General features: G+C 37.4%; 1 protein-coding gene across 2 annotated transcripts in view; it reads left to right on the top strand.

Moving 5' to 3' along the window:
- The window catches only part of CENPI (centromere protein I), a 69,206-nt gene extending 53,411 nt beyond the window's left edge, over positions 1 to 15,795 (top strand). The window contains exons 20-21 of one of the 2 annotated variants that reach the window (XM_069463629.1): positions 14,239 to 14,280; positions 14,972 to 15,795. In XM_069463629.1, coding sequence (XP_069319730.1) covers positions 14,239 to 14,280; positions 14,972 to 15,103 — 174 coding nt within the window. In that variant the 3' untranslated portion in view covers positions 15,104 to 15,795. The remainder of the gene's footprint in view (positions 1 to 14,238; positions 14,281 to 14,971) is intronic. The other variant, XM_069463630.1, reaches the window with a different exon arrangement.
- Positions 15,796 to 17,455: the final 1,660 nt, after the last annotated feature.

Here is a 17,455-nt window from a genome sequence, read left to right as displayed (position 1 = left end):
CGCCTCGGCCTCCCAGAGTGCTAGGATTACAGGCGTGAGCCACCGCGCCCGGCCTCACAGGAACTATTTTTCAAGTTGCATGCAACTCACGCACAGAAAACAATAAAAAATAACAAATTTTTCATTAAATTAGAAAGGATCACTTTTTTTTTTTTTTTTTTTTTTTTTTTGAGACAGAGCCTTGCTCTGTTGCCTGGGCTAGAGTGCCGTGGCATCAGCCTAGCTCACAGCAACCTCAAACTCCTGGGCTCAAGCAATCCTTCTGCCTCAGCCTCCCAAGTAGCTGGGACTACAGGCATGCGCCACCATGCCCGGCTAATTTTTTCTATATATATTTTTAGTTGTCCGGTTAATTTCTTTCTATATTTTTAGTAGAGACAGGGTCTCGCTCTTGCTCAGGCTGGTCTCGAACTCCTGACCTTGAGTGATCCTCCTGCCTCAGCCTCCCAGAGTGCTAGGATTATAGGCGTGAGCCACCGTGCCCGGCCTATGCCCTATCTTAATTGTTGTAGTTATTGTTTTTAATAGTTTTGTCTTTTAGTCTTCATACTTGATATGAATGGTTTATTTATTCCAATTTTAGTATTATATTGCTCTGAATTTGTTTTGTTTCTTTTACCAGTGAATTTAATACCTTCAGATGTATTATTGTTACATGTTTGCATCCATTTCTTTCAAATTGAAAAACTCCCTTGGTATTTCTTGTAAGACTGATCTGGTATTGATGAACTCGCTCAGCTTTTGTTTCTGTGGGAAAGTGTTTCTCTCTCCTTCCTGTTTGAAGGATGGCTTTGTTTGGTACAGAATTTTTGGTTGGCGGTTTTTTTTCCCCCTCACCCTTTATCACTTTGAATATATCATCCCTGTCTCTCCTTGCCTGCAGGGTTTCTGCTGAGAGATCCTCTGAAAGCTGTGTTGATGTTCCATTGAATGTGATGTATCTTTTCTTTTGGTGCTTTGAATATTCTTTCTTTGTCTTCTATTTTTGCTAATTGGAGTATTATGTGCCTTGGGAATTTCCTCTTTGGGTTTAATTTGATTGTTGACCTCTGTACTTCCTGTACCTGGATAGTTTCAACTTTCTCTAAATTTCAGACATTTTTACCTATTATCTTCTTAAATATGCTTTCTAGGGTTTTTTTTTTTCTCTTTTGCCTCCCTTTGGGAATTCCTATTACGCAGAGGTTAGTTTGCTTGATGGTGTACCATAATTCTTCTAGGCCTTCTTCTCTCTTTTTTATTCTTTTTTCTCCTCTAATTGGGTAGTTTCATTTGTTGTCTTCAACTTCACTAATTCTTTTCTCTTTTTATCAAGGCTCCTGTTGAAGCTTTCAAATGTTTTTTCAGTTTACTTGTTGTATTTTTTATTTCCAAGATTTTGTGGTTTTTTTAATTACTTCTATTTCTTCATCAAATTTCTCTTTTTGTTTCAGTATTGTTTTTCAAATTTTATTTAGTTTTCTATTTTTTTTTTTTTTTTGTTGTTGTTGTTGAGACAGAGTCTCACTCTGTTGCCCAGGTTAGAGTGCCGTGGCATCAGCCTAGCTCACAGCAACCTCAAACTCCTGGGCTCAAGCCATCCTCCTGCCTCAGCCTCCCGAGTAGCTGGGACTACAGGCACACACCACTATGCCCAGCTAATATATATATATATATATATATATATGTGTGTGTGTGTATATATATTTAGTTGTCCAGATAATTTCTTTCTATTTTTAGTAGAGATGGGGTCTCACTCTTGCTCAGGTTGGTCTTGAACTCCTGACCTTGAGCGATCCTCCCTCCTCGGCCTCTCAGAGTGCTAGGATTATAGGTGTGTGCCACCATGCCCGGCCTAGTTTTCTATTTTTATTTTCTTTTGATTCCCTGAACTATTTTACCAGGATTATTCTGAATTCTCTGTCCAATATTTCATAGATCTTCTTTTGGGACCTTTGCTGGAGCTTTGTTGGTTTCTTTGGGTAGTGTCGTATCTCCCTGAGTTTTCCCAGTCTTTGCATCTCTATGTTGATGCCTCTGCATTTCAAGAGACAGCCACCTATTCCAGTTTTTGCAGGTGTTCTTTGGTGGTGTTAGACTCTTTACTACTTGGTATCAGAACTTAATCACTGGCCTATTGTTTCTTCCAGTTCTGGAGAGGACTTATAGCGAGTGCTGGAACTAAAACACTACACTGAAAACTCTTTGACTTGCTATTATTTCCTGGTCTAGGGAAAACTTACGTGAACACCGGAACTTAAGTATTACCTTGGAACTATATTGCTGCCCTACTGTTGTTTCTCAGTCTGGGGAAGACTTAAATGGGCATTGGAACTTAATCGTGACCTTTCAGTTGTTTCTGGGTTGGGAGAAGCCACCACACAAGTAACTGGGATTTGTCCAGGGATTCAAGCCTCATGTATATTGTGCCCCCTCCAGCACTATGGCACCAGCCAGGCTCTTCAGCATGGTGTCCCTGATGATTGGTGTGCAGAGTAGCTGCCAGTATCTACATGCCAGTCACAGCAATCACTGCCCCATTCTTTTTTTATTTTTAATTCACCCCAGGTGGTTCAGCCCTCATGACACTCCCAGTGGTTAATGTGGGTGGAACTGGAGTGGGCTTCCTGCAAAGATTCCCAGACCATGGGAAGATGAAATGTCTGCCTCCAATTTCCTCCTCTCATCTTGGAAACCATGGGTCTAGGGAAGTTCTATGTGTGTGACATTGTGCTATCTTGGAAGAAGGGGCAGCACAATCTGAAATGATCATTTCTCTTACTGGTCGCAGCTTCTCCATTCTGTGGGCCCAGGGTGTTTTCTCCCCTTACCCTGCTCCCCACCAAGGTCTGGTGAACTTAGGGTGGATAATTTCTAGTTGTATTTTTGTTGGGGAATGATGCTGGGGGATCTTCTGTTCTGCCATATTGCAAAAATACTACATGTTGCTGGGTTGTGTTTGTTAGTAGTTTGTGGAGGATTTTTGTGTTTGTATTCATAAAGAGATATCAGTTATTCCTTGTGATGTCCTTGGTCTTGGTTTCAGGTTAATACTGGCCTATAATGAGTTAGGAAGTGCTTTCTCCTCTTCTACTTTTTGGAAAACTTTGTGAAGTATTGGCATTAATTCTTTTTTAAATATTTGGTAGAATTTATCAGTGAAACCATCTGGTTGTGGGCTTTTTTTAAGTGGGAAATTTTTTTTTTTTTTTTGAGACAGAGTCTCACTCTGTTGCCCAGGCTAGAGTGAGTGCCGTGGCGTCAGCCTAGCTCACAGCAACCTCAAACTCCTGAGCTCAAGGGATCCTCCTGTCTCAGCCTCCCGAGTAGCTGGGACTACAGGCATGCACCACCATGCCTGGCTAATTTTTTCTATATATGTTTTTAGTTGTCCATATAATTTCTTTCTATTTTTAGTACAGATGGGGTCTCGCTCTTGCTCAGGCTGGTCTCGAACTCCTGAGATCAAATGATCCGCCCACCTCGGCCTCCCAGAGTGCTAGGATTACAGGCGTGAGCCACCGCGCCCGGCCTAAGTGGGAAATTTTAAAATTGATAATTCAATCTCTTATTATAAGTCTACTCATATATTCTATTTCTTCTTAGTCATTCTTGACAGTGTTTTTGTACAGTTTGTTCATTTCATCTAACTTACCTAATTTGTTGGTATACTGTAAAAATGAATCCTTTTTGTTTCTGTAAGATAAGTAGTGATTTCCCCTTTTTCATGGTTGACTTTAGAAATTTGTATTTTCTCTCTTTTCTGCTTATTCAGTCTATCTAAATGTTTGTCAATGTTGATAATTTTAAAGAACCAACTTTGGTTTCATTTATTTTCTTTACTGTTTTCTTTAAATTATTTTCTATTTTAATAGTGGTAAAATACATAACATAAAATTTACCATCTTAACCATTTTTAAGTGTACAGTTCAATGGCATTTAGTACATACATTCACATTGTTGTGCTGCCATCACCACTGTTCATCCACAGAACTCTTTTGATCTTGGAAAACCACAGTGAAAGGGGATGGCTACTATAGAAAAAAAAACAGGAAATAGCAAGTTCTATCAAGGATGTAGAGAAATTAGAACCCTGTGTGCTGTTGGGTGGGCATGTAAAATGGTACAACTGTTATGGAAAACAATATGGTGGTTCCTCAAAAAATTAAAAATAGAATTATCGTATGATCTAGCAATTCTGCTTCTGGATATATACCCAAAAGAATTGAAATCAGAGACTCAAACAGATATTTGTATACCTGTGTTCACAGCAGCTTTTTTCACAATAGCCAAAACTCAAAAGCAACCAAAATGTCCTTAAATGGATGACCAGATGAACAAAATGTGGTATATGCATTCAATTTAAGGCATATATATCCAGCCTTAAAAAGGAAGGAAGGGTATTCTGACCACATGCTACAAAATAGATGGACCTTGAAGACATTATGGTAAGTGAAGTAAGCCATTCACAAAAGGACAAATAACTGTATTCCACTTATATGAGATACCTAGAGTAGTCAAACTCATAGTGTCCTTTGGTGCACCAAAGTTTTTAATTCCATGAAGTCCAATTTATCTATTTTTTTCTTTTGTTGCCTGTGCTTTTGGTGGTGTATCCAAGACATCATTGCCAAATCCAATGTCATGAAGCTTTTCCCGTTTTCTTTTAGGAGTTATGGTTTTAGGTCTCACATGTAGGCCTGAAATCCATTTTTGAGTAAATTTTTGTATATGGTGTAAAGTGCTCAACTTCATTCTTCTGCATGTGGATATCCAGTTTTCCTAATACTATTTGAAGAGACTGTCTTTTCCCCATTGAGTGGTATTTACCCCTTGTTGAAAAATCATTTGACCATATATATGAACATTTAGTTCTAGGCTCTCTGTTCTATTGGTCTATATGTCTGTCTTTGTGCAGTAGCACACTGTTTTGATTAATGTAATGTTGTAGTAAGTTTTGAAATGAGGAAGTGTGAGACTCCCTACTGTTTTATATTAGTTATTTCATTTATTTCTGCTCTGATCTTTATTATTTACTTTCTTCTTGGTTTAGGTTTAATTTGCTCTACTTTTTTTTAGTTTCTTAAGGCAGAAACTAATAATTGAATTGAAATTTTCCTTTTCTTACAGTGTTAGTGTTTATAGCTACAAATTTATCTCAAAATGTTTTTTCATTTTTCTTTTGATTTCATCTCTGACCCATTGGTTATTTATGAGTATATTATTTATTTTCCACACATTTGTGAATTTCCCCATTTCTTTGTTATTGATTTGTAATTTTATCCTATTGTGGTCAGTCTTGGGCATGTACGCAATCACCCTGGGGTGACAATGGATTTTTTTTTTTTTTGGAGACAGAATCTCACTCTGTTGCCCAGGGTAGAGTGAGTGCCGTGGCGTCAGCCTAGCTCACAACACAACCTCAAACTCCTGGGCTCAAGCAATCCTTCTGCCTCAACCTCCCAAGTAACTGGGACTACAGGCACGCGCCACCATGCCCAGCTAATTTTTTCTATATATATTTTTAGCTGTCCTTATAATTTCTTTCTATTTTTAGTAGAGATGGGGTCTCGCTCTTGCTCTGGCTGGTCTCGAACTCCTGACCTCGAGCGATCCTCCCGCCTCGGCTTCCAGAGTGCTAGGATTACAGGCGTGAGCCACCGCGTCCGGCCGACAATGATTTTAATGAGCTCTCTTTGACTGTCTCTATCCATAATCTGTGTGTTAAGGTGTCTGCTTCATTTGGTATTACAATACATTCATTAGGCTTCACTAAGTACTGGCCAATTTCTCTATTGTTTTTGGCAATGCCCTGGGGCATAAATTGCTCAACAGTCTGATCCAATTAAATTCATGCAAGGGCAGTTTTTGAAGCCTGTCTTTGAGGTTTGTTCTGTCTCTGGGAGGGCTTGTCTTAGGTGTCTCTTTTCCTAGTTCTCTCAGATGAGCAGCTAACTCACCTGTGGTTTAGTTTCTTACTCTTTTTAGGGAGCTATTGTTTTCTAGAGTAACCTTAGTCTTGGACTTCCCAAACTCTGTTCCAAGTAAAGTCAATTCCTTTGGGGGAGTGCTTTGCAGCTCTCTTTTCTTATGGACTGCTTTTTCCCCTTGGAAAAATCTCTGAGCCACTATACTGGGCAATGGGGCAAGGCGGTAGCTTCTGGTCTTCTTGGCTTGCTTCCCCCAGCATGGAATCTCTGCCCAGTTAGCAAGATGCGGCAAAAGTGGTTGTGGCCCCAGTATTCTCAGCTTGCCACAGCTAGGGTAAAGCCTCTGTGCTATGAGTTGGGGCTGGGTGGAAGAAGGGAGACCTGAATCCTTGGTCATTCATTAGGAAGGAACAGGTCGTGGCTCAAGTACTACAGATACTTGATGTTCATATTGAGTTTTTAGAAGATTTTCTTTGTTTTTTTTTGTTTGTTTTGTCTTTGTTTTAAAGTACGAGTTCTTGTTGCCCAGGCTGGAGGGCAGTGGCTATTCATAGGCATGATCATGGCACACTGCAGCCTTGAACTCCTGGGCTCAAATGATGCTCTGCCTCAGCCTCCAGAGTAGCTGGGACTACAGGTATGCATTACCGAGCCCAGCTAGTAGATTTTCTTGAATAAATGTTTTATATCTGCCATATGCCCTTAGGAGAATTTCCAGAAACTTTAAGTGCTGGGTTTTTAAAAATAGTTTCTGCCAACTTTGCCCATTTTGCTGGGGAGTGGGTCCACAGAGCTCTTCATGATCTTATCCTGATAGTTGAACTCCATATAGGCATGTTTTAAACAATAAGACATCATTATCACTCCTAAAAAAGTAACAGTTCCTTAATATTTTGAAATATACTATTATCCAGATTTTCCCAGTTGTCAGTTGTCTCATCAATATTTTTTAGTTTCGATCAGGATCTAAATGGAGTCCACTTATTGCAGTCATTAGTCATGTCTTATGAATCTCTTTTCTAAGTCCCCCCTTCTTTTTTATTTTCTTAGCATTTTATTTATTTGTTTTATTTGTTTATTTACAGGTTGTTTGTCTTATAGAGTTTTCCATAGTTTGGATTTTGCTCTTTGCATCCCTGTTATATCATTTCACATGCTCCTTTGTCCCTGTTATTCCTGTAAATCGGTAGTTAGATCTAAAGCAGCTGATCAGATTTAGGATCTTTTAAAATTTTTATTATTCTATTTGTTTGGCAAGAATGTTCCATAAAATAGTGTTCTCTATTTCCATCAGAAGGAACATAATATCTGGTTATCTCTCTTTTGTGATATTAGTAGGCATTGATGATCATTACCTAGGTCTGTTATTTCATAAATGTGTCAAAATGATGATATTCTATCATTTCTTCCTCATTTATTAGCTGAAATATTTCCTCTAAAGAAAAACTTCCCTTCATATTTATTTTTTAAGATTAAAAAAATAATTGTCCCTCTTTTAGTTATTCTCAGTAGAAGGGTTGGTACTAATGACCTAGTCCACTATTACTGAAAATGAAAGTCAATGTTGTGATTAAGAAGTTGGAAGTCATTGCTTGGCTCAAATCCTGGCTTTATTGCTTAGTAACCGTGTGACCTTGGACAGGTTCCTTAAGGTAGCTGTTATCATTATTTATTCATTAATGTGAAAAATTCCATGAGAGTAAAATTTTAAAAATAAAATCCCATTTTACCATTGGTTTACATTATAATTCAAGGATACTTTATTATAATTTCTGAGTGATGGGCATTATTTCTCAATACTTTAAAGCAATAGTTCACAACTGAGGGTGGTCTCTCCCCAACACATTTGGCAATGTCTGGAGACATTTTTGGTTGTTACAAGATGGTAAGGGGGATACTGGATCTAGTGAGTGAGACCAGAAATTCTATTAAACATCCTACAATACACAGGACAGTCCCCAACAATGAAGAATTATCCAGCCAAAATCTTAGTAGTGCTGAGGTTGAGGTATCCTGCTGTAAAGGCTTTCTCTCCATAGACTGTCTCCAGCATCTCTATCTGTAATCATCTCCTGATATGGCTGTTTTATTAGATGATTTGGGATGTTCTTGAATATATGTATGTAATCACTTTTATGATATGTACTTTTGTCTTTCACTCTAACAGATATTGCTTAATGAGCTTAAAGTCTTATTTCTGTAAAGTGATTTTCACTTGGTAAATTTTTAAAAAAAATTTAGTAGTTTGTACATTCATATATAGAAAAGTCAAAAGATACTAAAGGGTATCTAATTTTAAAGAAAGTTTCTATTAAATGATATGATATTTGGGATTTGCTTCAAAATATCTGGAGGTGTTTGGAAGTTCCTCAAAAGGTTAAACATATAATTTATTATCTGACTCCACAGTTCCACTCCTAGATATATACTCAAAAGAATTGAAAACAAATGCTCAAAGAAATATATGTACGTGTGTGTTCATAGCCGCACTATTCACAATAGCCAAAAGGTGAAAACAGCCCACATGTTTATCAACTGATGAATGGATAAACAAATTATCATATATTCATACAATCGAATATTATTCATCTATAAAAAAGAATGAAGTACTAGTTTCATGTTATGAATGAACCTTAAAAGCATTTTGCTAAGTGAAAGAAGCCAGACCCAAAAGATCACATATTATATGATTCCATTTATATGAAATATCCAGAACAGGTAAATTGGTAGAGACGACACAGATTGGTGGTTTTTAAATAATCTTCCCAACCGTATACTCTGGTTACTCAGTTCCCTTCCCTAAAAGCAACCACTCTTAGCAGTTTCTTGAATATCCTTCCAGAGACGTACTGTACTTTCTGTGTAAATTATCTTTTTCAACACTATATACTATGCACGCTTTTTGCCTCTTAAGTTTTTGACTTAATATCTTAGCTTTTGTCTCATATTAGTACATAAGGGCCTGCCTCATTCTTTTTGATGTTTTCATAGTATTCCATTATATGGATCTAACATAAGTTAAGCAGTCCCTTATTATCTAGCATTTAAGTTGTTTATAGTTTTATTAAATTATACTCTAATGTTTTTAATTGTATACATAATTTAATATGTATACATAATTCTATACACAATTTAATTGTATACATAATTGTATACATAATTTTTAATTGTATACAATATATGCAGATGTGTCCATTGGATAAAATTGCTCAAAGTGAAATTACTTTTAAAAGGTGTAGCTTTTTAATTTTATTAGGTATTGTCAAATTGTTTTCAGTAGAACTTATACCAATTTACATTTCCACTAGCCATGAATGAGTGTCTATTTCTCTATACTCTGTCAACACAGTTGCATCTTCTGCAATTCTTAGTTGTAAAAGTATGTAATCAATCATAGGTGGAGTAGAATTGAGATTTTATATATATATATATATAGAGAGAGAGAGAGAGAATGTATCTTAGTTCTTAGTTCTAAGACTCAATCTCTAAAATAGTAAATATTATCAAATTGGATATAGGTAAGCAAATTTGGTTCTGGAAAGTTAAATTCTAGCAGCATAGAGCACATTTGGCAACATTGTGAAACTGTCATTTTTGTAATTGATGTCATTTGTTTCCCTGTGTTTCAAGAAATACTAGGCTTTAATATGTTAATCTTTCTTTTAAAAGAGTTCCTTTTGGCCGGGCGAGGTGGCTCACGCCTGTAATCCTAGCACTCTAGGAGGCCAAGGCGGGTGGATTGCTTGAGGTCAGGAGTTCGAGACCAGCCTGAGCAAGGGCGAGACCCCGTCTCTACTAAAAATACAAAGAAATTATTTGGCCAACTAAAATATATATAGAAAAAATTAGCCGGGCATGGTGGTGCATGCCTGTAGTCCCAGCCACTCGGGAGGCTGAGGCATTAGGATCGCTTAAGCTCAGGAGTTTGAGGTTGCTGTGAGCTAGGCTGATGCCACGGCACTCACTCTAGCCCGGGCAACAAAGCGAGACTCTGTCTCAAAAAAAAAAAAAAAAAAAAGAGTTCCTTTTGTAGGTCTGGCGTGGCGGCTCACGCCTGTTGTAATCCTAGCACTTTAGAAGGCTGAGGCAGGAGGATCCCTTGAGGTCAGGAGTTTGCGATTAGCATGGCATGGTGGTGCATGCCTGTAGTCGCAGCTAGTCTGGAAGCTGAGGCAGGAGGATTGCTTGAGCTGGGAGTTTGAGGTTTGCAGTGAGCTATGATGATGCCACTGCACTCTAGCTCAGGCAATGTAGCCGAGACCCTGTCAAAAAAAAAAAAAAAAAGAGTGCCTTTTCAGCCCTAATCACCAACTAACTGATCACTAAGTACTTTACCCCTGAGGTAGTGCAAATAACCTCTGACATCATGGTAGTATGTGATTTAATTCTGGCAATTTTATTTTACTGAATTATTACTTTGTAAATGTTACAAATTAGCCAGATTCTTTAGAAATAATTTAGTAAAATTTAATTTGGTCAATCAATTTTCAGTATGAAAGAGCTCAGCTCACTTAATGAGTTGAAATATTTTGTGTTATATGTGTGTGTGTGTATATATATATATATTTTTTTTTTTTGAGACAGAGTCTTGCTCTGTTGAGTGCCATGGTGTGTTAGGCTAGTGCACAGCAACCTCAAACTCCTGGGCTCAAGTGATCCTTCTGCCTCAACCTCCTGAGTAGCTGGGACTGCAGGTGTGTGCCACCATGCCCCGCTAATTTTTTTTTCTATATTTAGCTGTCCAGCTAATTTCTTTCTATTTTTAGTAGAGATGGGTCTTACTCTTGCTGAGGCTGGTCTCAAACTCCTGACCTCAAGTGATCCTGTCGCCTTGGCCTCCCAGAGTGGTAGTATTACAGGCATGAGCCACCGCGCCCAGCCAAGTTGAAATATTTTGAACATGTATAGAGTCTGTGTTTCAGGAAATTCTGAAGCTCTATGCTTTCTTATTTTTATATATAAAAGAGTATTTTAATTCTTATCTTTAGAAACTACAAAGACTGTACGTGATTTGGAATTAAGACTATACCAAACAATGGCTAAAGAAGAATTGTCTATTCTACGCCTTCTCTTTTGCCTGGTCACTCAGAAATATAATGTTATCAGCTACATGATCATTGTTGCTTGTCACCTCACATTATTTTTATCCATGTATTCACCATAGTCTACTTTCCCTTCCATATAAATTCAAGACCCCTTTTTCATAAACTGACATGCCACATCTCTGAGGCCTGGCCAGAATGCTGATATTCTGTGCCATGTTGTCTTTTGACTGAAATCACCCATTTGGTATACTTCACTGCCCCTGATCGCCACATCTCATTTGTTGCTAGAGAAAATATTGTGACTGGATTTTTTCCTTCCACTTGTCTCATGGCAGGGTCCTAACCTACTCACCCAAGTAACTGCATACAATTCAGGGATCTTTTCAAGAAACAAACTGCTTGCTACTTTGGACTCATGTCTTAAAAACTGATGAAGTACCTGTAATGCAGGTCTTTGAAACATGGCTTCTATTTTCTTTTCTTACAATCTAATCTTTAGACTCTTCCAGATGCTCTAGCCCTGACAGTCCCCAGCCAGGAGATCACTTCTGGTGCATGGAGCTGCCAAGCTCTATGTTTTCTTATCATAAATTGCCTTTGAATTAATAACTAGTTGTTTATTTGTTTATTCATTCAACAAACATTTACTTGGTGTTTCTTATGCTCCTGGCACTGGGAATACAGTGCTGAAGAAGACAGATACCATCTCTGCCCAGTGGAATTTATATTAAGGAGGACAAATGATAAATAAGTAATAAAATAAATGAAATCATGATAATTTTAAATTCTGATAAATGCTACAAAGGAATGAAACAGAGTGCGGTGAGAGAGAGTGGGGAGTTGTCAGGGATGAGTGCTCAAGGAAGGCCTTTTTGTGGAGGTGACACTTGATCTGAGATTTCTTCTAAAAGATGAGAATGAGCCAGTTTGGAAATAGGTTGGAGGAAGAGCATTCCAGAACAGTACAATGGCTCAAGGGGTTCAAGGAAAATAAGTAAGACCTGTGTGGCTTAGCACTTAAGGAACAAGAGGGAGAATGGAATGAAATAAGGTTGGAGAGATATAGGAGCCATCTGTCTTACAGGTCTGTTTAAGAGTGCAGTGGGAGACGATTGAGAGAATTTTAAGCAGTGTTTTAATATGGTCTGAGTTGATGTTTAATAGAGATCATTTTGGCTTCTTTGTGGAGGAAAGAGTTATAAGAGGCCTGAGGGGCAGCAGGGGCACCAGTTAGGAAGCTGTTGCTGAAATCTGGACAAGAGATATTGATAGTGATTTGTATATACATGATGGTAGCAGAGATGGATAGAAATGAACTGATTTCAGGTATATTGCAGAGGTAGAACATATAGGACTTGATGACAGCTTGATTGGAAGTAGGAATGTGGAAAGGACTTTTGGATTTTTTGACTTGAGCCACTGGGTTGATGGTGGTTCCATTTATTAATAAGAGGAATACTGATGAAAGAACAGAAGAGGTTATTTTGGTTTTGGAGGAGGGCAAGTTGTGAATCAAATTCTGTTTGATCTACTTAAGTTTGAGATGCCGGTTAGACATCCAAAAAGAAATGTAAGTAGACAGTTTGGAATGGGGGCTTGGAGCTAAGGAGAGAGGTTGAAGCTAGAGAAATAAATGTAATATGGAATTTATCAGCATGTACTATATTTCATCAATTCCAAAAACACATTTTTTTTTTTTACTTTCTAACCTCTCAGAGATCAGAATGCATCTTGTGAATATTGTCAGCCAGGTAGCAATCATGATATAGTTGTCATGTGTTGTTCAACTGTGCACAAGCAGATTGCCAGAATCAGACTTTGCAGGATGGGTGTCAACAGCTTGGGGAAAAAATCTGGAGACAATATTGGAACACTGTTTTAACTCTGAAAAACCAAGTGATTTGGCACAAGGGAGGTGGAAAGCAGTGAACCATACATGTTATAGACTTTTCTAAAGCAGGAGCCAAAAGTAGTTAGCTTTACATAATTGGGACCCCGGCACCATTAGCTTTTAGTTCTTTTAAGAAATGCATTGTATATTTCAAATAGCTAGAGAGAGGATTTTGGTGATGTTCTCACAGCAAAGAAATGATAAATGTTTAAGGTGATGGAAATGCTAATTACCATTATTTGATCATTACACAATGTATGCATGTATCAAAATGTCTCATTGTACCTCATAAATATGTACAATTATGTGTCAATAAAAAAACAAATGGAAAAAGAAATACTGCATCACCTACACTCTGACACAGAGAATGGTATGGTGTGAGAAAACAGATATCCCACAACTTAGAGGAGTTGTACTCTGAATGTGAAGTTTTAGAAATACTTTGACCAGTTTATTTTGTTCATATCTGCTATCATATGTTTATAACAAAGAAATGTAATAAAAATCTGCCCACATCTGAACAACTCCTTCAATCATTATAAAAATTTTAAGTGTTAAAAAGGCATTGTATTATATATAATTTAATAGGCAGAGTTTTCTCTTAGTGATATTTCAAAAATAGGTTTGTTTCTTTTTTTTTTTGAGAACCAATGGATCTTAGATTCGGTGAAATACAGTAGGTGATATGGTGATAGTTAAAGCTAGGGAACAGTGGGATTATGTAGGCCTGAAATTTTATAAAGAGTTAAGAGTTTCACATAATCTGCTGTGTACACAGCCTGCCTCACCAGACTTCCTCTTCATCCTTTAAGACTCAATTCAAGGATTACAACATTGGAGACTTGGGAAGGTGGGAGGGTGGGAGGAGAGTAACGGATGAGAAATCACCTAATGGGTACAATTTAACTACTCAGGTGATGACACAAAAAAGCTCAGACTTTACCACTATGCAATATGTCCATGTAACTAAACTGCACTTGTACCCCCTAAATCTATAAAAACAAAAGAAAAAATTCTAAAAAACAGAAAGGATTGTATTCCTCAGAGAAAACCTTTTCTGACACCCTTCATCCCTACTACACTGGCTAAGTATAGAATTTAAAAATGAGGCCATAGATTAGCAAAATGGTGCTTACTTTATCTACTGTGATTTTATTTCTCCTCTGTTTGTGCTTCTAGGGAGAAAGAAGTATGGAGGGTTTTAGTGGGTGTGTATTAGAAAGGAATCCGAGAGTGATGGTAGGAATAGAACTTTGCAAATTAATCAGTGAAGAACCATCTTAATTTTCTAGTGATTTTTGCTAACCAAATATTTCCTTCTCCATGTCTCCCCACTTCCTTTCTCTCTCTCTCTCTCTCTTTTTTTTTTTTTTTGTTCTGTTTTGTTTTTAAGGAAAGCCCAGAAGAAAGGACATTAAACATGAGCTCTATTCGGGTAAATAAATTTACTTTCATAATGTTCAGGGATTTCATACAGCTTAATTTCATCAAGAGAATTTATATCTTTTCTTTTTTCCAAATCTTAAGTCTGATGCCTCCACAAAGTCAAAGTGTTTGCCTTCTGAATTCATTCCAGTGACTTTAATGTGAATCTTTTGGCACATACACTCTCCAGTCTCCTCTATGGTATAACTCTTCATAGTTTGACTCTTGCTGTTGTACCATACATTATCTCATTTTATAGTACAGTAGAATGTATACAAAGTGTGAGTGTAATAAGATTGATTTAACAAACCATACCCTATTGTCTCATTATTATAGAAACTCTTGGTGTTTACATATTTAGTGTAGGCAGTAATATAATAATGTGTGCTCCTATGTTATTTGTTTTAGATGTTAAATTGCTAGAGTGTGGGAATATGACATTTTAATTTCACAGTACTTAATTCAGTTGAACAGCTAAAATTTTTTTTGGTAGTATAATAAAAGGGATGTTTAGCCCTTGTACTTTGGGTACTTTCTAGTTTAAATGTGACTTAGTGACTGAGCTGAACCTGGTCCCTCTGAGCTAACTCTTGCTATGTACATCCAGGATGCTGCAAACTTTTCCTAGGGAAAGAAAAGGAATTAGAGAATAAGCCTAGTAAAATATTCAATAAGTAATTTTCCTTTTTTTGTGCCTGCAGGGAAAGAAATGGAACTGGTATTTGAACTATTTATTTTCAGAGGGGTTACAAGGCTTGAAGCTTTTCATAAGAAGTAATATTCATCGTTCTTCTATCCCCCCGATCAAAGAGCGTATACCACAACAATATTAAATGAATGTTGACATAAACAGAGCATACTGGACTAAATTCCTTTCTTGTTGCTAGAGAGGCCAAGTGGCTCAACTTGAATTTCCATATTCATTTTACTAACAGACTGCCATCCTCAAGGAGTGCTCAGACTGGTCTTCTATCCATGGCTCAGGAGAGCCTTGGTGTGGCTAACTTATTTTTCAGGATTTAGGCTCTTTTAGTCTACTTGTGAAAAGTGACGTCTTCATGATCAGGCTTTACCATCTACCAAATTATACATAAAGACACACAATCTGATTTGTGGTAGGATTTTTCACATTTTTGTGTACTATGAGTGGCATTGATGGAAAAGAGCAGGTAATATACAGCAGTGGTTAATCCACAGACATACATATGTAAAATACTCTGCTGCCTCTGTGAAACCTCTGAGGATATTGCCATTTTTCTTACTGTGAACGACAGCACCAGCACCAAGTTAACAGAATATAACATGTATGACTCTAAGAGCCCTAAGTAGTTGGTGACTTCCTAGGCCTTCACTGATAGCAATTTGATGAGTGAAGGAACAGAAGAGGATTGTGGGGTAATCAAGACATTCCTCTTTATACCAGTTTGAAAACTGCTCTATTTTGTTTATGTATGTGTGTGTGTGTGTGTGTGTGTGTATCTCTACAGTTTTTAAGCGTTCAGGCATAAATAAACTGCAATTTTACTTTCAGAAGTAATTCCAAAGCTTTTTAAAATTTTCATAATAGCTAGAATATCTTGCTGAAAATTTACTATAAAATTTTGCTTCAGTGCTACTGAATAACTCTCTCCCTTTTAATAAAATTCATATAATTTGAGAGAAATCAAGCTGAATTTATTTTTGTCTTTAAGGACACATTCTTATAGTTTTTGTTTAAAAGGAAAACCAAACCCTGAACTATATTATTGGATAGTGTTCAGACTAGAAAGCTCATTCATCCATTTATTCATTTATTGATTCAATAAATTTTTATTGAACTGATTACTACACGCCAGGTATTGTTATATGTGCTGGTTATACAGCTGTAACCAACACAAAGTACCTGCTTTTATGGAGTTTACATTCCAATGGAGAAGACTGAAAATATAAGCAAATATGTAATATCAAGTGCTATGAAGAAAAAGCAGAGAATAGAGACAGAATGTGTTGAATTTTGTCAAATGCTTATTCTGCATTTACAAAAATGGTAATGTGGTTTTTGTCCTTCATTCTGTTAATATTACGTATCACATGTATTGATTTGTGTATGTTGAACCATCCTTGCATCCCTGTGATGAAACTTACTGGAACAGAATGTAGAAGAGTCTGCTATTTTAGATAAGATGTTTGGGAAAGCCTGATTAAAGAGGTGACATATGCAGAGGCCCTAATGAAGTAAGCATTTGAGCATGGGCACATTTGGGGAAAGAGGATTCAAGGCAGAGGTAAAGGCAAGTGAAAAGCCCCTACAATGTTAGCTTACTTGGCATGTTTAAGGAACAGTAGAGAGGCCAGTGAGGTTACAACATAGTGATTAAGGGAGAAAAATGGTAACAAATGAAATAGGAAAGAAAACCAGGAACTAGTTCATGAAGGTCCTTATAGCCTGGAATGAATATGTATATGGGAAGCCATTAGAGAGATTGAGAGGAGGAATGACATAATTTGACTTACCTGTATGAAATAGGGAGCGCAGTGAAAAGGTTACACTAAAGAGGATTAAGAGGGAAAGCAGAGATACCAGTTAGGTTATTATAGTGCTCCAGGCAACAGTCTTAGACTCATATGGTAGATGATGGGGAGGTGGTTAGATGTTGGATTCAGGCTCTCTTTTAAAGGTGGAGAAGGTAGCATCTGCTTACAGCTTGGATATGATGAGGAGGAAAAGAGAGGAGTAAAGGATAACTGCTAGATTTTTGACTTGAACTGGGTGAATTCTGAGATGCAGAGATGAGACATACTGGATGAGGAATACGTTTGGAGGAGTGTGGAATTGAGTTCTGTTTTGGCCATGTCAGGTTGGAGATGCTGAGTAGACAATTGGATATCCAAATCTGGACTTCAGGGTACAATTTGGGACTGGAAAAATTAATTTGAGAATCATCAGGTAACAACCATGACATTGGATGAAATCACCTAGTATATCTGGAAAAGAGAAGATGGCAAAAGGTGGAGCCCTGGGGTATGGCAACATTAAGAAGTAGAGGAGAAGAGGAACTGGCAAAAGACTGAGAAGGATCCACCAATGAACGAGAAGAAAAATCAGGAGACTGGTATGCTGGAAGTCAAGTAAAGAAATTGTTTCAAAAAGGCAGGGTGGGGAGGAGTACTTAACTGTGTGGAATGTTGCCTATATACCTGGAAAA

The sequence above is a fragment of the Eulemur rufifrons genome, chromosome 30 (genome assembly GCF_041146395.1).
Source record: "Eulemur rufifrons isolate Redbay chromosome 30, OSU_ERuf_1, whole genome shotgun sequence".
Lineage (NCBI taxonomy): Eukaryota > Metazoa > Chordata > Mammalia > Primates > Lemuridae > Eulemur > Eulemur rufifrons.
Note: the sequence above shows the minus strand (reverse complement) of the source record. Positions and strands in the feature narration are given on the sequence as shown.